General features: G+C 42.9%; 1 protein-coding gene across 3 annotated transcripts; it reads left to right on the top strand.

Moving 5' to 3' along the window:
* The first annotated feature begins 13,100 nt into the window (after window positions 1–13,100).
* UBL7 (ubiquitin like 7) lies at window positions 13,101–25,945 on the top strand. 3 transcript variants are annotated; one of them, XM_070498148.1, is made up of 11 exons: window positions 13,101–13,211; window positions 14,608–14,820; window positions 15,638–15,757; window positions 19,190–19,272; window positions 20,060–20,144; window positions 20,705–20,762; window positions 21,764–21,897; window positions 22,157–22,206; window positions 22,453–22,620; window positions 23,199–23,321; window positions 25,697–25,945. In XM_070498148.1, exons 1-11 carry the CDS (start codon window positions 13,172–13,174, stop codon window positions 25,832–25,834), a joined length of 1,212 nt encoding a protein of 403 aa, XP_070354249.1. In that variant the 5' UTR covers window positions 13,101–13,171; the 3' UTR covers window positions 25,835–25,945. The 3 variants fall into 3 exon arrangements, with proteins under 3 accessions (XP_070354249.1, XP_014714870.2, XP_014714869.2); XM_014859384.3 differs by having other exon boundaries at window positions 13,160–13,261; XM_014859383.3 differs by having other exon boundaries at window positions 13,202–13,409.
* Window positions 25,946–26,172: the final 227 nt, after the last annotated feature.

Here is a 26,172-nt window from a genome sequence, read left to right on the forward strand (position 1 = left end):
CTTCGAATCTTTGTTAGAATTCTCCAGAGAAGCCATCTGGTCCTGGACATCTGTTTTTTGGGAGGTTTTTGATGACTGTCTTGATCTTTTTACTTGTGATTGGTCTATTCAGATTTTCTGTCTCTTCTTGATTGAGTTTTGGGAGGTTGTATGAGTCTAAGAATTTCTTCATTTCTTCTAGGTTATCAATTTGTTGGCATATAGTTTTTCATAGTATTCTCTTATAATCCTTTGTATTTCTGTGGTATCCATTGTATTTTCTCCTCTTTCATTTCTAATTTTATTTATTTGAGACTTCTCTCCTTTTTGTTGGTGAGTCTGGCTAAGGGTTTGTCAATTTTATCTTCTCAAAGAACCAGCTCTTAGTTTCATTGATCCTTTCTATTGTATTTTTAGTCTCTATTTCATTTGTCTTTCTCTAATTTTTATTATTTCCCTCCTTCTGCTGACTTTGGACTTTGTTCTTTTTCTAGTTCTGTTAGGTGTGGTTTAAGATTACTTATTTGAGATTTCTCTTGTTTGTTGAGGAGGGCCTGTATTGCTATGAATTTCCCTCTTAGTACCACATTTGCTGCATCCCATAAGACTTGGTATGTAATGTTTCCATTTTCATTTGTCTTCAGTTATTTTTTTTATTTCTACTTTGATTTCTTCATTGATCCAATGGTTGTACAGTAGCATGTTGGTTAGTCTCCACATATTTGTTACTTTTCCGGTGTTTTTTCTTGTAGTTTATTTCTAGTTTCATAGCATTGTGGTCAGAAAGATGCTTGATATGATTTTAATCTTCTTAAATTTATTGAGGCTTGCCTTGTCTCCCAACATATGGCTTATCTTTGAGAATGTTCCATGTGCACCTGAGAAGAAAATGTATTGTGCCATTTTTGGATGAAATGCTGTATATATATTAAGTCTATCTGGGGTAGTGTTTCATTTAAGGCCACTGTTTCCTTGTAGACTTTCTGTCTGGATGATCTATCCATTGATGTAAGTGGGGTGTTGCGATCCTCTGCTATTACTGTGTTGCTGTCAATTTCTCCCTTTAGGTCTGTTAATAGTTGCTTTATACACTTTGGTGCTCCTGTGTTAGGTGCATATATATTCATAAGTGTTATGTTCTCTTGGTAATATGTCCCTTTTATCATTTTATACTGCTGATTTTGTCTCTCATTGTCTTTTTTATCTTGAAATCTGCTTTGTCTGATATAAGTATGGCAACACCTGCTTTCTTTTCCTTGCCATTTGCTTGGAGTATCATCATCCATCTCTTCACTCTGAGCCTATATTTATCTTAGAGTTGAGATGTGTTTCCTGGAGGCGGCATATGGTTGAGTCTTGTTGTTCAATCCATCCAGCCACTTTATGTCTTTTTTTTTTTTTTTGCTTGAGGAAGAGTAGCCCTGAGCTAATGTCTGTGCCAGTCTTCCTTTACTTTTTATGTGGGTGGCCACCACAGCATGGCTGATGAGTAGTGTAGGTCTGCACCTGGGATCTAAACCTGCGAAACTGGGCCACCAAAGCAGAGTGTGCCAAACTTAACCAGTGTGCCATGGCTGGACCCCACAGTGTGTCTTCTGATTGGGGAATTCAGTCCATTTACAGTTAGAGTGATTATTGATATATGAGTACTTAATGCTGCCATTTTAACTCTTGTTTTCCAGTTGTTCTATACTTCCATTGTTTCTTTTCCCTTATATTTCTGAGTGCCATTTCAGTTTGGTGGTTTTCTCAATTTTCTCTTTATGATTTGTGGCTCTGCTCTGGTTTTTTTAGTAGTTACTATGAGGTTCACATAAAAGATCTCAGATAAGATTGTCCCTTTTCTGTTAGCCTCTTATCTCTGTTAGCCTAAGCAGCTTCCGTCCCTTTACTCTTCCCCTTCTGAGTTATTCTTGTCACAAATCATTCATTTTTGTGTTGTGAGTTTGTGGCTAAATTGAAGTGTTTATAGTTATTTTTGATGCTTTCTCTTTATATTTCATGTTATAGTTGTCTGCTAGCATATTCTGATATAGAACTGCAGTTTTCTGATTTTGTCTATTTTTCTTCTTGCTCAAAGATTTGTAAATCTTTGCCCTTTTGTTTCAGGTATGAGGGCTCCCTTTACCATTTCTTGTAAGGCAGTTCTAGTAGTGATGAACTCCCTCACTTTTTGTTTATTTGGGAAAGCATTTATTTTTCCATTACATCTGAAGGATAATTTTGCTGGATAGGGTGTTCTTGGATGAAAGCTTTTGTCTTTTAGTGTTTTGAATATATCATTCCATTCTCTCCTAGCCTGTAAGTTTTGTGCTGACAAATCCACTGGAAGCCTGATAGGGGTTCATTTCTAGGTTATTTTCTTCTGCCTTGATGCCCTTAACATTTTTGCTTTGTCATTTACTTTTGCCAGTTTTAATATATGCCTTGGAGAAGGTTTTTTTGCATTGATGTAATTAGGAGTTCTATTGGCTACATGTACTTGTAAGTCCAGTTCCTTCCCCAGGTTTGAAAAGTTCTCAGCTATTATTTCTTTGATCAACCTCTCTGCTCCTTTATCCCTCCCTTTTCACTGTGGAATACCTATAATCCTTATGTTACTTTTCCTAATTGAGTTGGATATTTGTCAAAGATTTGTTCATTTAAAAAAAACCTTAGTTCTCTCTCCTATTCCACCTGAAGCATTTCTGTATTTCTATCTTCTAATTCACAAATTCTGTCCTCCATAAGGTCTACTGTATTTTTTTTGGTTTCTACATCATTTTTACCTCATTAATTGTGTTCTTCGTATCCAGAATTTCTGCATAGTTCTTTTTAAGGGCTTCAATCTCTTTGGTGAAGTATTTCTTCTGTTCATTAATTTATTCCTGAGTTCATTGAACTGTCTTTCTGTGTTTCCTTGTAACTCGTTGAGTTTCTTTATAACAACTATTCTGAATATGTGTCATTTAGATTGTAATCTTCTGTGACTTTAGGATTGGTTTTTGGAGACTCGTCATTTTCCTTCTGCTCTGCAGTGTTACTGTAGTTCTTCACAGTGTTTGATGAATTGTAGTATCAGATTGCAGATTCCACCTGCCACCACTGGGAGTGGGCAGGAGCTGTGTTTTCTGATCCTGCCCTGTCTGCTGGTAGTTGTGCCAGTTGAGCCACTCTGTGTTCATGTGGCCTGGCCATCGCAGCTCAGTGTGTTGTGCTCATGTGGACAAGGCCTCTGAGCTTGGCAGGCTGGTTGTGGCCAGGCATTGTGCTTAGCAGGCAGGTTGTGCTCCCATGGGTGGGGCCGCTGTGCTTTCAGGCAGGACAGCTGAGCCACTGCACTTGGTGGGTGGGGCACCTTTGCATGGGCTGAGCTGGTGGGGAGTGTTCATGTGGGTGGAGTGCCTCAGTAGGTAGGTGCTCCTGTGGGCCTGGCTACCACTCTAAAAGCATTTGCATGTGGGCTGGGCTGCCCACGCGTCGACTCACAGTTGTGCTGGCAGCTGTGTAAGGATCCATGACCTAGATCACTGTCTCTGAGGAGGGTGAGGGGTCTGCTCACCTAGTTCCACTGCTTCCAGGGGATCCAGTCCACCCACCTTCAGACATACAGCTGCATGGATCTCTCAGGCATCCTGTTGGGTTGTGTAGGGAATCTTCTGTTAGTTAATGAATGTCTGTTTAGTTGTAACTTAGAGGGGAGAGACAAATGGAAAAATTCACTCTGCCATGATGCTGACATCACTCTGGATCATGTGTTTTTATCCATTCTAAGAATCTCCGTCTTTTGATTGGAGAGTTTAACCCATTTACATTTATGGTAATGACTGATAAGGAGGGACCTACTTCTGTCATTGTGCTATTTGTTTTATATATGTCCTATAGCTTTTTTTGGTCCTTCATTTACTGCTTTACTGTTTTCTTATGTGTTTAGTTGATTTTTTGTAGTGAAACATTTCAACTATTTCTCATTTCCTTCTTTTATAGTCTGTAGCTATTTTCTTTGTGGTTACCACAGGGATTACATTTAACATCCTATAGCTGTATAGGACTCCCTTGAGCATTTCTTGAAGGGCGAGTCTAGTGGTAACAAACCCCCTCAGCTTTTTTTTTACCTTTTTAAATCTGGGAATCTCTTAATTCAAACTCTTAATACAAACTCTCATTTGTATTTCTCTTAATTCAAACTCTTAATACAAACTCTCATTTGTATTTATAGCAGCTTGACTTACTTAACATACAAAAACTCTGCTCCTTTATAGGTATTTCCCCACCCCTTTCAGTTGTTGATGTCACAAAATTACGTCTTTATACATTATGTGTCCCAAAACATAAAGTAATAATTCTTTCAAATGAATTAGTCTCTTAAGTTATGTAGAAAACAACATGTAGAGTTATAAATCAAACTTACAATAATACTACCTTTTAGCCTAATAGTTTTTTAAAAAGCGTATTAGTCTCTTAAATGATGTAGGAAACAAAAAGTGGAGTTACAAACCATTGTTACTATAATACCAGCTGTTAAAATTGCACATGTATTTACCTTTACTGAGATCTTTATTGCTTTAAATGGCCTTGTGTTAGTGTTTAGTGTCCCTTCATTCCACCCTGAAGGACTCCCTTGAGCATTTCTTGAAGGGCGAGTCTAGTGGTAACAAACCCCCTCAGCTTTTTTTTTACCTTTTTAAATCTGGGAATCTCTTAATTTCTCCCTCATTTTTAATGGACAGTTTTACCAGATATAGGATTCTTGGTAGACAGTTTTTTCTTTTAGCACTTTAAATATATCAGCCCATTGCCTTCTGGCCTCCCATGTTTCTGATGAGAAATCTGACAGTCTTATTGAAGATCACTTGTATGTGATGAATCACTTCTCTCCTATTGTTTTGAAAATTCCTTCTTTTATCTTTGTCTTTTGAAAGTTTGATTATAATGCTCCTTGGTGTGGGTCTCTTTGAGATTATCTTACTTGGAGTTTGTTGTGCTTCTTGGATGTTAACATTCATGTATTTGATCAAATTTGGTAAGTTTTTAGCTATTATCACTTCAAATATTCTCTCTGTCCCTTTCTCTTTCTCTTCTCCTCTGGGCCTCCCAAAATGTGTATGTGGGTCCTGCTGATAGTTTCCCACAGGTCCCTTAGGCTCTGTTCACTTTTCTTTAATCTTTTTTCTTTCTGTTCCCGAGACTCAATGATTTCCAATGTCCTATCTTCAAGTTTGTTGATTCTTTCTTTTGCCCTCTCAAATCTGCCTTTGAATGTCTCTCATGAATTAATTTATTTATTTGGTGAGGAAGATTTGCCCCAAGCTAACATTTATTGCCAACCTTCCTTTTGTTTTTTTGGCTTGAGGAAGATTACCTCTGAGCTGACATCTGTGCCATTCTTCCTCTATTTTGCATGTGGGATGCCTCCACAGCATCACTGATGAGTGGAGTAGGTCCACACCCAGGATCTGAACCCACAAACCTGGGCTGCCAAAGCAGAGCATACAGAACTTTAACCACTCGGCCATGGGGCTGGCCCCTCTTTAGTGAATTTTTCACTTTAGTTATTGTACTTTTGAGGTCCAGAATTTCTCTTTGGTTTCTTTTTAGGTTTTCTATCTCTTTATTGATATTTCTATTTTGGTCATACATCATTTTTTTGACTTTCTCTACATATTCCTTTAGTTTTTTGAGCATCTTTAAGACAGTTGCTTTAGTATCTTTGTCTGGTAGGTCTGCTATCAGGTCTCTTTCAGGGGTAGTTTATGTTGATTTATTTTTTCCTTTGGATGGGCCATACTTTCCTGTTTCTTTGTATGCCTCATGATTTTTTGTTGAAGATGGGACATTTGAATCTAATAATGTTGTATCTCTTCAAATCAGATTCTCCCCCTTCCCTAGCACTTTCTGTTTTTTGTTATTTTTAAATTTTTGTTTACTTTTTTCTTCTTGTAGACTGTCTCTTTGCTAAGGCTTAACATGAGGTATAAACTTAAGGTCTTCTCAGGTCTTTTCTGAGCCTGTACCTTTCCCTGAGCATGCATGGTCACTTTCTAATTTTCCCTATGTATGCAGTTGTTTTTGAATGTCCCAGTCTTTAATGTTTGGCTTCCAAATGGGGAAAAAGAGAAAAATGAAAGAGAGAGGGAAAGGGTGCTGGCTTTCTAAATCCTCTGAAAGCCCCTTCTGTCAGAGGTGGAGGGACCTGCAACAATGGGGGTGGTGCCACAACAATGGCTGTCCTCCTCTTTGTCTGCACCTGTCTGATCAGAAGCAACAATCAGTGATCAGAGCACAGATCCCCAATATTTGGAGGACAGGGTCCTTTTTGCCCACCCTGGCTCCTGCAAGCTGTCTGCAAGCTGTTCCTGAAATACATGCACAACTGCCTGCTAAGGGGCTGGTTGGGGATGGATAGCTGCTACTGTGCTAGGAGCTGAAATTCACTGATATTAACTGCAATTTACCCTCCAAGCCTTCCCCTTGAACTTGAAGCTTTCAGTAAACTCCAGAGATCAAAATAATTACGTCAGATTCTGCCAGTGCAATTGTCTAGAGAAGGAGCAGAATTACATTCCAATGGACAATAAAAGCATACCAATAAGACATGAGCAAGAAACAGATAAAAACTATAATCATCTATTGCAAAATTAACTGAAAGAGCTTAAGAAAATGGCATAAGACATGAAAGCAGAACATCAATTAGAACTAGGAAAACTCAGAAATGAGGTGACAGATCTCAGGAAACAAAATTACAAATAAAAGGAAAAAAAATCAATACAATAGGTAGTCTAAACCAAAAGGAACGCAAGAAAGAATAAATGCAACAGATTATGCTATAAGAGAAATATAAAGTGTTTGAAAAGGAGGAACATCTTAAAAATAAAAAGAAATGAAGAAAGAGATAAAAGACTTGAGAAAAAATGATAAATATTGAAGAGAGATAATGAAGAGCCAACATATGGATAGCAAGAGTACTCTTAAGAAGCAAACTAAAGCAAGAGAGCAGAACTATTCTGAAACTTCTAATTCAAGAAAGCTTTCCTGAAATAAAGAGTATTTGAAACCTCATTTTGAAACAGCATACCACATGTCTGAGACTATCGACCTAGAACAAACAACACTAAGATATAGTCTGGTAAAATTACTGAAACTTATAGAAAAAGGGAAAAATTCATTGGGTAACTAGGTGACAAGAGCAAGTAAATTATAAGGGAAAGAAAATTAGGTTTTCATCATCAAAAGAAAATGAAATATCTCAAGGGAAAAAATCCGAGCCAAGGATTTTACATTCAGAAAACTGATTTTCAAGAGTAAAGGCCACAGACAAACTGCTATTAATATGAAAAGGTTCAGGGAATATTGTGGCCCTTCCTCAGAAATCTAGTCGTGAAGGTGTTCCAATTTTAAAAAACTAGTGGTGAACATTAAACATAGAATTCTTTGGAGAATGAAAAGAGTTAAAAGGAAGAAGGTAAAGTATTTAATGAGTATAGATTCTGATAATATGTAATACATCTGTTAAAACGGAAAGGAGCAGAGGGAGTAGAATGAAAAGAATATATGCGAAAAAAAAGTAGTCTTGAATTTGAAGTAGCAGTATAAATTCTCTCTCTCTGGCTATAAATCTAGCTCTCCATCTCTCCCCGGCTCCATTAAAGCAGCTTAGAAATAATGACCAATCCAGTAGCAACAAGCATCCCCAGGGCCCAGACTGAGGTCTTGAAATACAATTTCTCACTAAAAACCATCTGAGTTTCTTGAAGAAATGGCTCATTCTCGTGTCTGGGCCAGGAAATGTACAAGATGAACCTGGAACTCTTGTTATGGCAGATAGCAAGGAAACTATCAAAAACTTCTAGGGTCATATGTTGAAAGGACTAAGACCTCAAGTTGAAGAGGCTCCACTATGATAGAACCATGGATTTCAACATGAGCAAATGCAAGTAAATATACTGTGGAAAACGGGAGGCATTTTGAAGAAGAGAGGTAAAATTATAGAGGGGAAGTCTAGAAAAAAATACATGATATTGGATTGGAATTTGAAGTATTGGTGTTAAAACATATATATGAAATAGAAATAGAGATGAATGTGTTTGTGTGGGTAAATATTCACATATTTCCTAGATCTATCCACTGAGAACTCGAAATGATGACATCCCAGTGGCAATAAGCACATCTGGCATCCAGACTTGGATTCTAAATACCATTCTCCATTAAAAGGAACCAAGCCTGCTGGGATTAATGACTGATATGACAGACTTTGTGAAAGTCTCCCACATAACCGATGAAAACAGCCGTGAGGTGATCAGCCTCCACCTACCTGGGACAGTTGATGAAATTTGAATTCTGACTATGGATTAGATGGTTGGACTGTATTAATATTAATTTCTTGATTCTTATGGCTTGTACTGTGGCTATGTAGGAGACTGTGTCCTTGTTTTCAGGAAATACCCACTGAAATATTTAAGGGTAGTGGGGCATCATATGTGCAACTTGCTTTCAAAAGGCTCAGAAATGGGGGTAGGAGAAGAATAATATGTATACAGAGAGAGTAAGAAAGAATGATAAGGTAAATGTTGTAAAATGTTAACAGTTGGGTGCTTTGAGTGAAGGTTATGAGGGAGTTATTTTGTACTATTTTTGCATCTTTACTGTAAACTTGAAATTATTTTAAAATAAAAAGTAAAAATATCATGTTCTTGAAGACAAATTGAGCACATGGGGAAATAACAAGTTCAGTGAAATATGTAGATTACTAAATACATGTGCAGGATAATCTAAATTTTGTTGAATACTTGTATTTATTTAATTCAATATAATTATATTTTTAGAAGCATAAAAAAAGCTAACAATTGTCATCTATTGGTGATAGATCCATCCTAAAGCAAAACAAAGTTGGAGGGCTTATTCTACTAGCATCAAGAACTACACTAAAACTACAGACATCAAGTTGTATGGTTATTGGCACAAGGATACAAAAATACATCAACCGGACAGAATAGAGTCAGAAATTGACCCATACATAATAGTCACCTTATTTATGACAAAGCTACCACTGAAATTCAGCAGGGACAGGATTAAAAGCCAAAACAGTGCTGGATCAATTGATACCCATATGAAAGTAAGAACCTTGATTCCTATCTCACTTTATACATAAAAATTAATTTGAAATTAATCATAGACTTAAATGTGAAAGATAAAATTTACAGAAGAAAACATAGGAAAATATCTTCATAATTAGGGCAGGTAAAGATTTCTTAAATAGGATGCAAAAAGCACTTTTCATCAAAATAAAATTTCATAAATTGGACTTTTAAGAAGTTCTTAAAAAATACTATTAAAAGAGTTAAAAAGCAAGCAACCAACTGGGAGAAGATATTCACAATACACATTTTTTTTTTTGGCACCTGAGCTAACATCTGTTGCCAATCTTTCTTCTTCTTCTTCTCCTCCTCCCCCTCCTCCCCCTCCTCGTCCTCCCCAAAGCTCTCCTGTACATAGTTGTATATTCTAGTTGTGGGTCCTTCTGGTTGTGCTATGTGGGACCTGCCTCAGCGTGGCCTGATGAGTGGTGCTAGGTCCACGCCCAGGATCTGAACCAGCAAAACCCTGGGCCGCCAAAGTGGAGTGTGCGAACTTGACCACTTGGCCATGGGGGTGGCCCCAACACAATATACATTTTTGAGAAGAACATGCATCTGTTGAATTCTTCATTTCCGTGACAATACTTATTTCTAAAAATTCTTTTTGGTTCTTCTTATATATGCCTGTTCTTTTTTCATCATGTCTTGTTCTTTCTCAAAGGCTTGATATCTTCTTTAGTATTTTTAACAAATTTTATCATGCTTATTTTATTTTTTATTGACTTTGTAATATCTGACATTTTTGGTGTTGTGACTCTTGCTTGTTCTTTGCTCTTACAATGGCTTATTTCCATGAATATTTGCTAATTCTTTGTGTAAAGTCTGCAGCTTAGCCTTCTCCTTTCCTGTTGGATGGCATGGGTTCTGATAGTGTTGCTCCAAAGAGGACTTATATTTGCTTTACCAAGAGCCCCAGGACCAAGCAAAAAAAAAGGAAAGTGTACATTTTGTTGTATGTAAATTATTTCTAAATAAAGTTGACTTATAAAACTAGAGGTAATACTTAATCAAGATAACACTTTGAACATCCTAACTTTATTTTAATTTCATGTCTTAAGTCTTTGTACTTTTTATTCATATAGATCTAGGTTTTGTTGCTTTCTGTAAAAGAATAAACTGGATTAAAAGTTGAAATTTGTAGACACTCAAATGACAGGTTATTTGCCTTTTTTCCTCTTATTAAATAGCACACCTCAGTCTAGTCAAGTTCACTCACACAAAACCCACCCAACTACATATTTTTTCTGCCATTGAATCTTTAATCTCTCAATAGAGTGCCTCAGTTTGTGTATCCATTCATTGTGTATCCATTCATTGGACATTATATAGTACTGTTACTGTATGTCAAACTGCAGACCCCAGGAGCAATTTTGGATGTTTCTGGAAAAGTTTGACCACAAACTTGCACAAAGGACAGGACTAGTGTTTTAAATTCTCAGGGAGGATTATTCTTTCACATAATCAGTTGCCCTGTCCTCAGAGAGAAGCAGAGAGAACTTTTCTTGCCCTCTCTTAGTGCTGATACATGGTTTTTTGTTTGTTTGTTTTTGTAGTCTGCCCTTTCACTTAGGGTGCAAATCTTTTAAGGGTTTCAACTTTGTGTAGTCGTGTCAGTTTCGATCTTGGAGGGGCCCAGTACTTTAGTATTCACACAAAAATCTCCAAGCAAGGTTTCTAGGACCACTAATCTCTCCGGAGAGGTACCTATCAGCTCTCAAGCTCATTGCCTTGTTTCCAATTCCCCTTTCATTTCTGGCATCTGAGGATTTCCCATTTCTCTTGTGACCACAGCTATGTGATATAATAATAAGTGTATTATTTTATACATGTATTTGTAGCAGGAGTATTTACAGATGATTTTTTCTTTTCTTTTTTTTTTTTGAGGAAGATTAGCCCTGAGCTAACATCTGCTGCCAATCCTCCTCCTTTTGCTGAGGAAGACTGGCCCTCAGCTAACATCCGTGCCCATTTTCCTCTACTTTGTATGTGGGACACCTGCCACAGCATGGCGTGCCAAGTGGTGCCATGTCTACACCTGGGATGTGAACCAGTGAACCCCGGGCCGCTGTGCACACTTAACCGCTGTGCCACCAGGCCGGCCCCTACAGACGATTTTTATTTGCTACCTTGCCAGACCCAGAAATCCCCATGTTAATTTTATAAACGGAAAAAAGTTAAGAATGCAAATGTGCATTCTTTTAATTTGTTTTACAATAGTTAAATGATTGGGCCAAATAATCTCTTGAAGGTTTAATGAGTAACTGTCCACCACTTTCTCAGAGAGAACTAATGAGGGTATCAATGTCTCCAAATATGGACTGGCCAAGGGACTGGGCCCCAACACTTTCCTTTTTACCACGTCTGGTCATGCATCTTTGTCTTGTGTCCAGGTTCTTCTAATTTTATCTAGAATCTGACCCTTGCTTCTGTGTACAGCACCTACTTGGTAAATTGGTTCCCAAAGAACCTGTTTGGCCCTGGGTTATTCCTTCATTCATCTGCTGATTTAATAATTTATTATTACAATGTTTCTGAACAGTGCAATGAATCAGAACTCAGAGAGGCTTACTTTCTTTCCTGGGATCAACAAGCTACAGCAAGACAGCCACATTTGGAAGAACCTTTGGCCTGAATTATTCATTCAACAAGTATTTATTGCTCAAATACTACATGTCAGGCCCTGCTGAAGATAAAGTGGAGTGCCAGACAGTCATTGTCCATTTCCCTGGGGAGATTATAATGAAATCAACTGAAACAAGAAATTCATGAGTATCTAGTGTATTCAGCTCCACTTTGAGGAAAACAAAATGAAGACAGGGTCCTTGTTAAGGACCAGCAGTTATTAAGTGTTAATAGCAGTTACCAGCAGTTGTTAAGTGTGTGCAGGTTAAGGCACAGCACTGAACAAAGTTTAATAAAACACTAAATTATGTGGTTCAGGTGCAAGCTTTAGTAGATAGGAGAGGAAGGAGCCTAAAGAAGACTGGATAGGTAGGAAGGATTTCTGAAAGAGAGGTTATATCTAGAGAAGGGGTAGCTGGGGGAAGGGGGACTTTGGGGACAGCCATGAGGGACCTGGGCTTCAGCCTGAAAGGCAGAGTGAGAGACTGTGAAAATCTCTCACATTATCTTATCGGAGCAGCAGAGGGGTGATTAACCTCCACTGTTAGGCCCTCCCAGACCCTGCAGTTGGTCTGCTTCAGTCGAGTTGTTCTGCTCAGTCGCTGCCCTAGTCCCAGGCCTACATTGGGAAGTTCCAGAGTGATGCTTTTATGTTTGTGCACACTGGCTGTGATCAATCTCATTTTTTTATATTCACCTTAGTCCTTCAATTAATTCCTTGAGTAGAGTCCAATCAGAAGTAGCCCCTCTTTCTATTTTAGCTAATCCTAACTTCTGTGCAAGCACAATCCAATTCTAATTGTGCAACTAAAATATGCAGTTTCTCTAAGAGAGTTCAGTGGAAATTCCCCTTGCCAAACTGATTGGATGAATGGCTGTTATATAAACCCCACCACTGCATGTTGTGGCGTGCCGGGAACCCGACGTAGTTAACTCCCCTCTTGAATCAACTTTTAGAGCAGTCATCGTTCAGATCCCAGAATGCCCCCACAGGAAGGTTCGCCGCGAGAAGCAAGAGGAGGAGAGGAGCACAAAATAGGCTGACTTCACCGGAGGGCAAGCCGTTTTCCTAGTGAGGCTGCGAGGAACCGCTGGGGCGTGTCTGGAGAAGCCGCTCTGCTAAGAGCCCTCGCGGAGGGAAGGGTCGGAGCGGGAGGGGATCAGTGTCCGCGAACCGGCCCAGGGCCTGGCAGCGCGCTCCCTCCTGCGGCGCTGTAGCAACCCGCTAGTCTCCGTATGCTTCCCAGGACGGCGTGGGAATCACGGTGCTGTAAACCCCACAACAGGCATCCCTCTCGCGACTTGCGCCTTAGAACAACAACAGGACGCTCGCGCCGGAAATTTCAAACGGCCCAGAAGCCACGCCCTTCCCGGAACCGGAAGTTTTGCAACTAGCGCCCCTTGCCGGTCGGCTATTTATAAAGGGCGGGGCTGCAGCAGGAACTGCAACTCCCAGAATGCAGCGCGGAGCTTCCGGTTTCCGGCGAGAGGACCGGAGTGAGTGTTTACACCGGCGGCTCTGCGGCCGGATTCCTTCCGCGGGACGGGTGAGGGCGCTGGGTCCCGGGGCGCGCGGGCTCGTCGTCTGTTGACTAGTTACCTGGTCCCATGGGAGCAGTGGGGTCGTCACCAAAGAGATAATGTCCCTGCCTCACGACTAGCTATCTCTGACCTTGGGCCAGTGACTTCACCTTTGTGAGTTTCAGTTCCTCGTCTGTAACATGTGGATGATAATGTCTGCCTCAGGTCACAGTTGTGAGAATTAAATGAGATACGGCCTATAAAGAGACCTCTTCCCTTCCCTGTCATAAACCTGGAGATGGAAGGTACCTTGAGGATGCCTTAAGATCTGCCGGGCAGCCTCAAAGCCTCCCTTCACAGCCTTTTTTCTTTTCTTTTCCAAAGAAGCCTGTTTGGAAGCAATAATGATTATAACAAGGGCTTGTCTTTCCTTACAAGATTCTTCCACTCTCAGAGTTTCTGATTCATTTTCTGGGGACCCATGTGTGCCAGGCATAGGGACAGTAAGTCCGAAAAATATCTAGTCTTTGCTTTCAAGGGCCTCCATGAATGGGGTGTGGGAGAGATTGAGAAGTAAATAGATATTTGTAACACTTTGCCCTGAGGGACTATGGGGACAACAGAGGAAAGGGAGAGGGGACAGAGGAGGTTGGATTTGGGTTGGTCTTGATAGGAGTTTGCTAAGAGACCAAGGAAGGAAGAGGCATTACATGCAGTGTTAGATGAGCAGAGGTGTAAAGTGGGACAGAGCTTTGTTATGAATGGAGGCTTGGTGGGGGTGGACTTACGTGTTGGGGAGGGTGGGGTGGCACAGGGCTCTTCGGGAAGAAAGCTGGCAAGAGAGAACAGATGTGAATGTTTTTGTAAGCCGGGCTGTGGAGTTTAGACTTATTCATAGAGGTGGTTTGGAGTTATTGGAGGACTTTTAAACAGAGGAGTGACTTGATCAGATCTGTATTTTAAAACGATGAGTTGGATGGCAGCATGGATATTTGATAGGGAGACATAAGAGGCAGGGAGCTTGTAGAAAGCTGTTGTAGTAGTTCAAGCAAGAGTTGATGAAGAAAACTGGAAATAAGGAGTGTATGTAGGGGAGAGAGTTGGATGATCTCATTTGAACCTCACAACATTCCTATTAGATGGGATGATTTTTTATGTCCACTTTAAAGATGAAGAAACTGAGGTCTAGAGAATGGAAGTTCCTTGCTGTCCATCATAGGATGAGTAAAGAGAGGACCCCCACGTTCTCGTTCTGGCCTCCTGGTGCTGTATCCTGTGCTTTCCAACAGTGTCACACTGAATTATCACTCATTCAACCCCTTGGTGGGGTGGTAGTCTGCCTTTTAACCACTAAGGCTTTGTTCCTTTACAGGGAGAAAGAGAGAGCGCGAAAGAGAGAGGATGTCTCTCTCAGATTGGCACCTAGCGGTGAAGCTGGCTGACCAGCCACTTGCCCCAAAGTCTATTCTTCGGTTGCCAGAGACAGAGCTGGGAGAATACTCACTGGGGAGCTACAGTATTTCATTTCTGAAGCAGCTCATTGCTGGCAAACTCCAGGAGTCTGTTCCAGACCCTGAGCTGATTGGTGAGTCTCTGTGGACTGGGGATGGGCTGCTGCTCTGATCTCTTTTTGGGGAGGATACTTCTGGAATTACAAGGGTAAATTGAGAGTTTGGGATTCGTTGCCTCATAATGTTAACACTCCAGGGAAGAGAGTGTTGTTAGGTAAATAGAAACAGAAATCACATAATAAAACTATTGGTTGTCATTTCAGTTGTGTGTTATATTGAAGTACTTTAGCACAGATTTCCTTAACTATGAGTTTGTTAAATTCTTCGAAAGAGCAAGAATTTGGAGTGGGCTAGGGAAAGATGAGCTCGTCAGGGAAAGCGCCCCAGTATATGGCATTTGGGGTGGGTCCTAGGGGGTGGTTAGGAGAACTTTTGTTTGGCTGGTTGGTTGATTAGGGGGAAGGCAGTGAAAAAGGATCCTTTCCTAGACAAGCGCAGTCTAGCTGGAGGAAGGAGGAATTTAAATATCACATAAGTTAGATTATAAATATAATGGTGAATAAACTGGCAAAATGGTATAAACTCGCAAAAAGTACGTTTTCAGTCATAAAAACACTGGATTCATCCTTTTTTGTTGTTGCATTTTCCCCTTCATTTGAATCGAGCTGTGTCCATGATGTTAAGCTCTAGAGCTTTCCTGTGCATGGAATCTACATTTTATCGGTTTGCACTTGCTAGCAGTTGTTATTAATGTGTGTTTGTTAAATAAGAGCACTTTTTAAAGCATATAGCATTCTCCAGCTATCTGGCCAATCAAGATAAGGTTCTTAGGGGACAGAAACCATCTAAATTGTTTTGAGGAGCAAAGTATAAGTGGACAGTTCTTTTTAGATCTGATCTACTGTGGCCGGAAGCTAAAAGATGACCAGACCCTTGACTTCTACGGCATTCAACCTGGGTCCACAGTGCATGTTCTGCGCAAGTCCTGGCCTGAGCCTGATCAGAAACCAGGTGAGTGAGGGTTAGCCATTAGTCAAACAGGAAGAGCTTATGGAATATCTACAAGGGAAGGGTCTGTGTATTCTTGAGGCATGGGCCTGGGGGTAACAGAGGATGATTTACTGAGACGATGATATCTTCCTTACTGATTGGATTAGACCACATTAATAAACAGGGTGCAGTTTTGACTTTCTTGCTGCCAGCACCACTGACAGAAGGGGATGTGTTTCTCTACTTTTTCAGTTCATTACCCACTGTTTTAATGTGGTGGGGAGTGTGTGTCTATTTAAATTGCTTTAGGTTAACAGTTTATTTCGCAATGAACTTGGTATCTTTTTGTTTCTGTTGTTACTGTTCTCTTTAGAAAAAAGCTGAAACCCCTCTAATGCTGTAGTTTGTTCTCTTCTTAGCAGATCTTCCATCGAACTGCCCCAGGTGATGGTGTGCTCGCTCAGCTCGCTTCTCCTGCTATACTGGTCATTTAGTTTCCTGAAGCTTGAAAATATTCAAACAGTATTAATGTAGCTCTTGGAGAATACATACAAAGCCTCTAATGCCATTTTGATTTATTAATAAAGGGTGCTGCTTGGAATTCATAGTTTAAGTTTTGCATCTGTGTTTTAAAAGCATCCTCAAGGGTAAAGCTAAGCTGTCTACAAGAGATTAGCTTTGTTAAACTGGCAGTTTGATGTATTTTTATAATGTTCATGATTGCTGTGACTGGTTATCAGCTTGAAATTTCCCCTTTTTTCAATTCTAAACATAAAGGAAAAAAAGATTTTCTTTTATACCCTGATGGGAAGTGAGAAAGAGAAAGGCAGAGAGTCTCTGACATCCAGGAGTTGGCCTGGCCCTCAGCCAGTCTATGGAACATGAACAATTTCACAGGTCACCAACGTCTACAAGTCTACTCACTCTGAGACCATGATGGATCAAGACAAAATAAGATCCCTCTCATTTCTGAACAGAGACAAAAACCTGAATGTTGTCCAGACCACAAAAGTGACGAACTGTCCCTCTGTCCTGGCTATTATGAATGACCGTTGCTTCTTTGCCAATCACAGCTTTTGCTTTGCTCTAGTTTTTCTTCCATCTAGATAAGAATTATTAAGATACCCAATTGTAAAATCACCCCCACTTCCTGACAGCACCCAGTCCAGAGCAAAGCCCTGCTTCCTTAAACTTCCCCCCAAATCACCAGTCAAATTCCAAATCCTATAATAAGTCCTTTCTAACATCCTCTTACTGAGATGCCCCACACTTCCGTGGTGTGCTTTCTCCTCTCTGGAAGGAGCAGCAAACCCAACTTGTTCACCTGCATGTGTGGCCCTCTGGTCTTGGCTGGAGGGCATTGACAGGAGGAAAGTAACATTCATTGCTTCTTTGAGCCAGATTGTTTCATTTGTTCATTATAGTGGCCCTACAGGGTAGGTAACAGTATTGGCATTTTATAGATGAAGAAAAAGAGAGTTAGAAACGTATTTATTCAAGGTTACCTCCTTAGAGAGTGAATGCAAGAGCTGGGATGTGAATCCAGGTTTTCTTGGCTCAAGAGCCCATGTTCTTTCCACTGGGCTGGCTGCCTCCTACTTCCAAAGGGTGAGATTACCTCAGAGATATTATGGAGACAACTGTAACTCTTAGCTGGCTATCAACTTAAGATACTAGGAGTCCTTTTCCTCCCCCCTTCTGCCTGGAGATTTATTTTTAAAACAAGTGGGTTTTTTATTGGGAAGTGAAAGGAAACTTAGATCTGAAAAGAAACTGTTTTGTGATGGCATTTTAGATATTTTATCTTTGAGTGCTCTTCCAAAAGGAAGCACATTTCTTGATCTCTCACTGGATTAGCGCCTGTAGGAGGAAGAACCTGTCAGTTCCTCTTTGCCCACCTGGATCCCTTTGGTGGCTCTCCATGGACGGTTACAAATCCCTTCAGGATCTCTTAGCCTGCTATTTGAGCAGCGATGTGTACCCCGAGCTCCAGCCACAAGAATGACTTACCATTCCTTTGAAGCACCTCGTTCTTTTGTCCTTACCTGCCTTTGCATGTGTTCTTGCTTAGGTCTGGAATACCTTTTCCTAGTAGACATCTGCTCTAACTTAAATATCCTCCCAGATGGTCTCCTCTGGGAGGCAGCTTTGTGTGGCCCTCCCTCAGGAATGGCTATCGGCCTCCATGTTCCCTACCCCCTGGCTGGGATCCACATCTCTGCTGAGGTCCTCAGCCTGGTACCTTGTAATTGTGTGTTTGCGTGTTTGATTGAGTCTTGTTTCTCCTACTGTCTTCAGAGTTCCTTGATGGCAGGGACTCTTATTTCTTGTATTCCTGTGCCTTGCCCAAAACCAAGTGTGGAGTAAATACTTAGTACATGTTTATTGAATTAATAAATTAGGTAATTTACTTAAGATGAATCTTTTTCGAAAGTGACAACCTGTATAATTAGAACTATAGGTAGGAATATGGTTGGGGCCAGGTGTCCCATTCATCTTGCTTTGGGAATGGTGCTCCTGGGTTGGCCAGTACACAGTGTGTACAATCACAAGTAGCCATCCTAGGCGAGGGTAACCACACTTTTAAAAGTGTGACCCGTGGTGAACTTCCTACTTACACCCCCTCCTTTTATCCAAATTTCTTCACTTATGAAATACGATAATTTCCTAAATAGTAAACTAACCAAGTAAAATTAAGACAATAACTAAACTTTCCCATATATATGAGTCATAGTGTCCAAAGATCAAAAAGAAGCTTTGAGTTCCAGTAAAACACTTGCTGTCAGGTGAGTGAGGAAAGTTTAAGAACCCTACTGTGTTTTCTTGGTCCTTCTTGTTTTTTCTTTTTTTTTTAATTGAAAATAATATTACAGAAGCGTGAAAGGAAATATCAAAGAGAAAATAATTACCCTGATCCTGTCACCCTACCTAAGTGCTGTTCTTCCACTTGGCCCCTTCCAGCCTCGGGCCACATGTGCACTGACACGTTTTGTGTAGTTTTCCTAGAGAATGCACATCCAACTTTGTGTTCTATTTCTTTCCCTTAACATATTGTGTCAGCGTAATTCCATATTGTTCAGATGGCTTGCAGCGCTTCTTATAAATCACTGCATAAAAGTCTTCTGAGTTGATTATAGCTTCCTTTTTTCAAATGTAAGAAGTCTAGAATTGCTGCAGTGAGATATTGATCAGAGCAGTCTCTTTCATGTGGTAAGAGTCCCCCCTGCTGGAACTTGAATTTGTTTATCTCCTGAAGATGCTTAAAAGAGAGTGCAGTTTTCACATCTGTGGCATTAATGGGTTTTTCAGAATGGGCACTCACATTCTTAGTGGGGTGATGAGGGAAGGGAACCTGCAGACCAAGCTACATCTGGGCGCATGCTGAAATGATGTTCTGTGTCTGCAGCAGGGGCAGGACCTGGGCTGTAGGGTAACTGAGTGTCTTGTCCCCAGAACCTGTGGACAAAGTGGCTGCCCTGAGGGAGTTCCGGGTGCTGCACACTGCCCTGCACAGCAGCTCCTCCTACAGGGAGGCGGTGAGTGTGTGCCAGGGCCCCCTGCCCGAGACTCTTGCCAGGCCTGCAGGAGAGGGTGTGAACGCTGGCGAGTGGTGTAGAGTGGGAGCTGGAAGCCTGTTGCCATGGCTACCAAGAGTTCCTCAGGGACTTTTTGCCGTGTCTGTGGGTCTCAGTAGAACCCTGTCTTCTCCCAAAGAGGCTCTCAGCTAGGCATTGTTAATTCCTTCTAATGATAATGATACAACCTCTCCTGACACTGGCCTCGTGGAATGAATATGGTGACAGCCAAAGGATCTACATACTGTTTCTGCTGGGCCTCATCCTTTGACTTTGGCTGAATTGCCTGCCCACTGCTCCTTACCTAGATTTCCTCATTGGGAAAGCACACTGATGTATTTCTGTAGGAGAGTTGATAAGCAAAATTAATACAGCTGTGAACTTCCCAATATATATGAAGGTGAAATGATAATTGTATGGAGATTCAAAAGGACTTTTGGGACCTAGAGAAACCTTTGTGAAAGGCTTCTAATGAGAGCCTTTATTTTGGAAGCATTGAAACTGTAGATGAGGGGAAGGACCAGAGATTGAAGGTTTACTGTGGTCTTGCTTTTTTATTGTTTGTTTCCCCTCCAGTAAGCCATGATCTCAGAGAAAAAACGGGTTCCTCTGTTTCATGGGGCCATTGTTCCACTGTGGCAATGTATGTGCAAGCACTTGGTGGGAGGAAATACTTCAGCAGAGTGTGGGTATTTGCTGAGTGGATCAAGCTGGTTGGAGTGCTCAGCCCTCTCCATCTCTCCTGCAGGTCTTTAAGATGCTCAGCAACAAGGAATCTTTGGATCAGATCATTGTGGCCACCCCAGGCCTCAGCAGCGATCCCATTGCTCTTGGTAAGTGCAGGATTGAACTTGAGGAAATAGGTGTTAGAGAAGGAGAAACCAGGAGAAGCCAATTACCCTAAAGAGACTTTGACCATCTTTTAAAGAATCACTGGTCTTGTAGGGGAGGGGGAGTAAGCAACCATATACCCAGCCCTCCAAGAACTCTACCCAGCCCTCTGGCAGTCTTCAAAGAGAAATCATGGCCTAACTAACATCATAAATGAGACTATGAGGATGCCAAATGAGGGTAGCGATTAGCTCAAACCATAGCAATCAAGGAAGTCTTCTGGCATACCTTGATGGATGAGGGAAGAACCCAGAGATGTGGGGAAAGGAGGCTGGCGTGTCAGTACTCAGTATGTGACCTCAGTGCAGGGGGAGGTGGTGGGTAGGGAACATGATGGAGAGTATCTAGCTTGTGCTGGTGGTACTTGGTTTCCTCTACTCATGAGGGCTGCTTTGGGGTCCAGTGTCCCTGTTGAGCTGGTTGCTCTGAGGCCTAAAGCCTCTTCTCCCTCCTGGATCTGGCTAGATTTCTAGTCTCTGAGGTGCGCCCCATTCTCCTTCAGGGGTTCTCCAGGATAAGGACCTTTTCTCTGTCTTCGCTGATCCCAACATGCTTGATACGTAAGTATACCCATCTGTCTCTCCTCATACGGTTAGGCCAGAAACCTAATTGTCAGCCTGGATTCTGCTCTTGGAGCCTATCCCTGGTCTCCCCCCAAGTCTACCTTCTAAATGTGTCAGGAGGTAAGAAAGAGCAGGAGGTTCTGGGGGAATGACAAGCCCAGGGGCAGGGGCAGGTGGAAATGCCAAGATGAAGCAGGGTTCTGAGGGAGGTGGCTCTGCAGGCCAGGTTCAGTTTAGATCTCATTCAGTAGATATTAGGGAGCCTTTGAAGGATTTTAAGCTAAGGAAAGAAGCAGGTGCATAGATCCATAAAATTTTAGAGCTGGAAGGGACAGTAGAGATTATGTTCCTTATTTTGCAAGTGAAGAAAACATCCAGACCCTGGGAAGAGAAGGGACCTGTCAAAGATTGCCCAGGGAAGTAGTGATGGAGTCAAGACCAGAGACTTGACCCCTGAGCTTCCCTAGCTGTACATGTCCCATCATGCCTTGTGGAGGAGAAGGTGAAGCATCTGCAGTGGATTCCAGGACTGAAGGCCTCGCCGCTATTGCTGGGGGCAGAGGAGCAGGAGGGCAAAGCCAACTGGAGGGAGATGCTAAAGACAGGAATTTTTCTTTTAACAATTTTTTTTTATATTCACTCTGAGCTAACATCTGTTGCCAATCTTCCTCTTTTTTTTTTCTTCCCCAAATTCCCCGTACATAGCTGTATATCCTAGTTGTAAGTCCTTCCAGTTCTTCTATGTGGGATGCTGCCACAGCATGGCTTGATGAGCGGTGCATAGGTCTGCACCCAGGATCCGAACTGGTGAACCCTGGGCCGCCAGAGTAGAGCGCACAAACTTAACCACTATGCCACCAGGCCTGCCCCAAGACTGAAGAATTTAAGGGCAGGCATAGGCACTTGATCGTTGTGATTGGCACCCGGAAATCCTGTCAGGGCCAAGAGTGCTCTTTCCCGCTTAGTCACCATTGGGTTTCTTTCTGCCCTTGTTCCAGGTTGGTGCCTGCTCACCCAGCCCTGGTCAATGCCATCGTCCTGGTTCTGCACTCAGTGGCAGGCAGCACCCCGCTGCCAGGGGCTGACTCCTCTTCCCGGAGCATGCCCTCCAGCTCATACCGGGATATGCCAGGTGAGCCTCAGGAGAGCAAAAATTGCCATCTCTTAGAGTGGGCAGTGGCCCAGGGATTTGCTTTACTCAGCAGCTATGTATAGCACTGGCAGAGGGTGTTCCTTGGGAACTCTCGGTTTGAGTCAGGGAGTGCATCTGTCCTGTAATTTTCCAAGGGGATAGAGGAAAATATGAATTTGGAGAGTATGTGAGCTGAGATTCTGGAGCTACGCCTGTGCCTTTCTGTTCTTCCTCCGGAAATCTGTTCTCCCTCCTCCAGGTGGCTTCCTCTTTGAAGGGCTCTCTGATGATGAGGACGACTTTCACCCTGTAAGTGGCCTGGCTGCCTGCCCTTTGCGGGAGATGGTGCTGAAGATGGGCCCCTCCCTGGGACCTGGCACAGCCAAGCTGGGAGGTGGGCATAGGCCATTTGGTGGCCAAGTCTCTGTCATACTGTTCCTCTCTGAACCTGGCAGCTTGGGGAGTCTTCCCCAAGAGCGGTTCCTGGAGTGGGGTGGTGTTCACCTGGGAATGTCACAGTGCTGCTTCCCTGATTCTGGTGCCTCCTATCTCCAGAGTGCCAGGTCCACGCCCTCTAGCAGCACACCCAGCTCCCGCCCAGCCTCCCTGGGCTACAGTGGAGCTGCTGGACCCCGGCCCATCACCCAGAGTGAGCTGGCCACCGCCTTGGCCCTGGCCAGCACTCCGGAGAGCAGCTCTCACACGCCAACCCCTGGCACCCAGGTATGGAGAGAGAGCCAGAAGATGGAGGCTGGGCCCCCAAGGGAGAAGCTCCCTAGCAGTAGAATGGGTCAACCTTTTCTGGGTCTGGTGCTAGTCTGGTTTGAGATGAACTCTGCCTGGAGCCCTGGTGGTTTTCTCAGTTTACACCCCCCTCACTTGCCTTTAGGTCTCGGGAGTCTGGGGTTCAGCACAGTCCTGATTGATTCCTCCTCCTGGTAGTTCAGAAGGACCTCCCCCTACATAATGTACACTTCCTCATCCTCACAGGGCCCAGCCATTACTGGCTTAAGCATTCCTGGTGACGGTCACTCCAGCTTCCAAGGCCATCTTTCCCAGTGCTGGGTCCTAGGCTAGGTCAGGTGCTCAGTTCCATTTCCATAGAGCAGAAGAGAATGGAACCTTTTCTGCCCACATAGTGAGCTGTTAGGTACCTCTGTGTGGTTGTCTCATGCAGGCCCCTGTTGGGAGGCAGAAGTTGGGCACCCTAGGGTCATGATGGGGTAATGTGACAGCAGTGGGTGTGTGCTGGGAGATTGAGATGGCTCTGAGGGTGGCACTAACCGTTGATTTATGTCTAGGGCCATTCCTCAGGGACCTCGCCCATGTCGTCTGGTGTCCAGTCAGGGACGCCCATCACCAATGATCTCTTCAGCCAAGCCCTGCAGCATGCCCTGCAGGCCTCTGGGCAGCCCAGCCTTCAGGTCAGTCTGCCCACTGCTCCTGTCCATGCAGCTTTTTAGTTACTTTGGGTACTGAGCTTTTTTCTGCTCTCTGGAGGACCTTCCCACTTGGCACACTTCACTCTTAGAACAGCTGGGGCGTGGCAGAGTGACAGGAGAGGATGCTTCCATTCTTGCACCCAGTGGCCATCACCTGACTCCACTGACCATCTGGCTTAGATACTTATGGCAGTTTTAGTCAAAGAGTCATTCATTCATTCATTCTGTGAGCATGGACTGAGTGTTGAACAGGTGTATACCAGGCCTGGGTCCAGCTCCCGTGGTAGAGACGAGCCAGTCCTCATCCCTGCCATGGAGGAGCACCAGGGAATTACTCAAGTGGGGGAGCAGCAGGGCGTCAAGCCCAGCCCAGGCTTGAGCTGAGGCCCGAGTTGAGGCAAAACTCTTCTGAGGAAAGAGTGTTTAAGCTGATTGTCAAAGAATTAGTTAGAGGTTAGCCAGGTAGGGAAGTCAGTGTTGGAGGTGGGAGAATGGTGGCCAGGCAGAGGCAGCTACATGTTTGAGTGAATGTGTGGAGGTCTGTGTGACATACTCAGAACTGCAAGGCCAGCAGGCAGTGTCCTGGTGTAGAAGATCCTGAGATGGAGTCAGAGAAACAGAGAGCAGGAGCCTGAGTGGAGGGCCTTGAGTGCCTGGGTGAGGAGGTTAGCCTTGATCCTGCAGTCACCAGGGAGCCATGGAAGGTTTTAAGCAGGGAGTGACACCATCTGCTCTGCTTCATGGAATGGTCACCCTAGCAGCTAAGTGGAAGACTCAAGGGTTCAGTGATTTCTTGCATGCCTCTGCACAAGCTGTCTGCTCCACTCTCTTTCCTTTGCTCCTCACAGTAAGCCTTGGGGGGTGAGCATCATTTCTGGAACTTATCGAGGGTCATAAAGCCTTTAAGTGGTAGAGACAGTGTTCCAGCTCATGTGGCTTTTGCTACCCCACGTGGCCCTGGTGGACAGTGAGGGGCACAGGAGCAGGACCCGTGGACAGCTTGTCTTTTCCGTTTGTTTGCCTGCCCCAGCTAGAGGCCTGTTTACTCTACAGCTCAGGAGCTTTCACTGGCTCCACCTGGTCTGTAAACTGGATCTGAGTTGGTTTGTGTGGTTTTTTAAAAGCCCTCCACATCCTTGCCCTTGCCTGCCTATCTCTGAATTTGCATCTCTTCCCCACAGCCTTCTCCTTCCCACGTGTGAGCACATCGTTTTCCCTAAGTTGTGCACTTCCCTCCTTCATGATGTAGATATTAGTGAAGCTTTGAAAGTACTAAAGGAAAATGTGGGTTAATTTCTTTAAACTCTATAGTAGAGAAGGCCTTTCATAGTTGAAAGTCAAAATCCAGGAGCCATTATAAAAAGAGTGATAAATTTTCGGTTTGTAAAAGTGAAAATTTCTGCATAGCAAAGCAAACCAGCAAAAAAACCCCAAGTAGTCTGAAGACTAACAACAAACTAGGAAAAAAATCTGTAACACACATCAGACAAAGGACAAAACATCCCTGTAGGTGGAAGTTCTAGTAATGTAGGACCACAGCTCCATAGGAAAATGAGCAAAGAATATATATAGACTATTCATGGAAAAGGAAATCCAGATGGCCCTTAAAGCCATGTAATTCCTTGCAGTCACATTTCTCAGAATTTATCCTGGAGATGTATGTGCATGTAGAAAATGACGTTTGTACCGAATCAGTCACTGCAGCATTGTTTGTAAGGGCAAAAGATTGGAAACAGCTCAGTTATGGAACATTTCAAGACATCCACAAGTTGGAATATTAGACAGTTATTAAAAAGTTCTTTATGTACTGGCTTAGAGAGATCTTCAGGATACATTAATTATGTTTAAAAAAAAGGGTGGATATAGAACAGGAGTAAAGAGAAGGGTAAATATAGGAGTATATATTTCTATTTCCTCAAAGAAAATAAAATAGGATATCTATAGTGGGGATAGAAGTGGGTAGGAGTAAGTAAGACTTTTTACTACGTATCATGCTCAAACCAAAACTAGTTTTAAAATTTATCCCTCTTCCCCATTTGTGTGTGTGTGTCTGTGTCTATACATTGCAAGAGAAAGCAAGTAATTTAATCTTTTGAAATTTAGACATTGAGTAACTTGTGCTTTCTCTTTTGATTCTTATGTTAAAATTTCCCCTTTTTATTGATCAAACTTTTAATTTGTTCTCTACCCTCAGGCCTCTGTTGTAGTCTTCCTAGAAGCCCTGTGTTCTGTGGAACTTCATGTCAGCAGCTTTGCTCTAGGAACCTACCTTCCTCTCTCCTCCTGAAAGGATAGACCTAAGTGAGTCTCCATAGGGTTCCAACTAACGGCTTCTGCCTGGTCCTCTCTTTCTGCAGAGCCAGTGGCAGCCCCAGCTGCAGCAGCTGCGTGACATGGGCATCCAGGACGATGAGCTGAGCCTTCGGGCCCTGCAGGCCACTGGCGGAGACATCCAAGCAGCCCTGGAGCTCATCTTTGCTGGAGGAGCCCCGTGAATTCCCTGCTCCTCCTGAGCCCCTACAAACTGCCAAGGCAGCTGCCCACGGGAAGCACTCCTGAAGGTGCCCCAGCTCTCCTCTCCCCAATACACCTGATGGTCAGCCTTCTGCTTTGTCCGGTGTTTGGCCTTTCTGGCTAATCTGAGCTGGTGGAGGCAATGGGGCAAGCATAGTATGTGGGTCTTGGTACCGTGGCATCAGGGAGCAGGGCTGGCCGCTGCTTCTGGGCCCTGGGTGGAGAATTTTAGACCCATGTCATGGGATGCTGTGTGATGCCCACATTCTCTTTTGGGAGAAGTTTCCAGTGATAGCCCCCAGACCTTTGGTGCTGTGGG

This window comes from Equus asinus, chromosome 2, assembly GCF_041296235.1.
Source record: "Equus asinus isolate D_3611 breed Donkey chromosome 2, EquAss-T2T_v2, whole genome shotgun sequence".
Taxonomy (NCBI): Eukaryota; Metazoa; Chordata; class Mammalia; order Perissodactyla; family Equidae; genus Equus; species Equus asinus.

Coding starts and splice junctions, on each gene's coding strand:
- UBL7 (XM_070498148.1), top strand. CDS start 13,172: ATGCAGCGCGGAGCTTCCGGTTTCCGGCGAGAGGACCGGA. Junction 14,821..15,637: donor TCCAGACCCTGAGCTGATTG/GTGAGTCTCTGT, acceptor AGTTCTTTTTAG/ATCTGATCTACTGTGGCCGG. Junction 20,763..21,763: donor GATCCCAACATGCTTGATAC/GTAAGTATACCC, acceptor CCCTTGTTCCAG/GTTGGTGCCTGCTCACCCAG.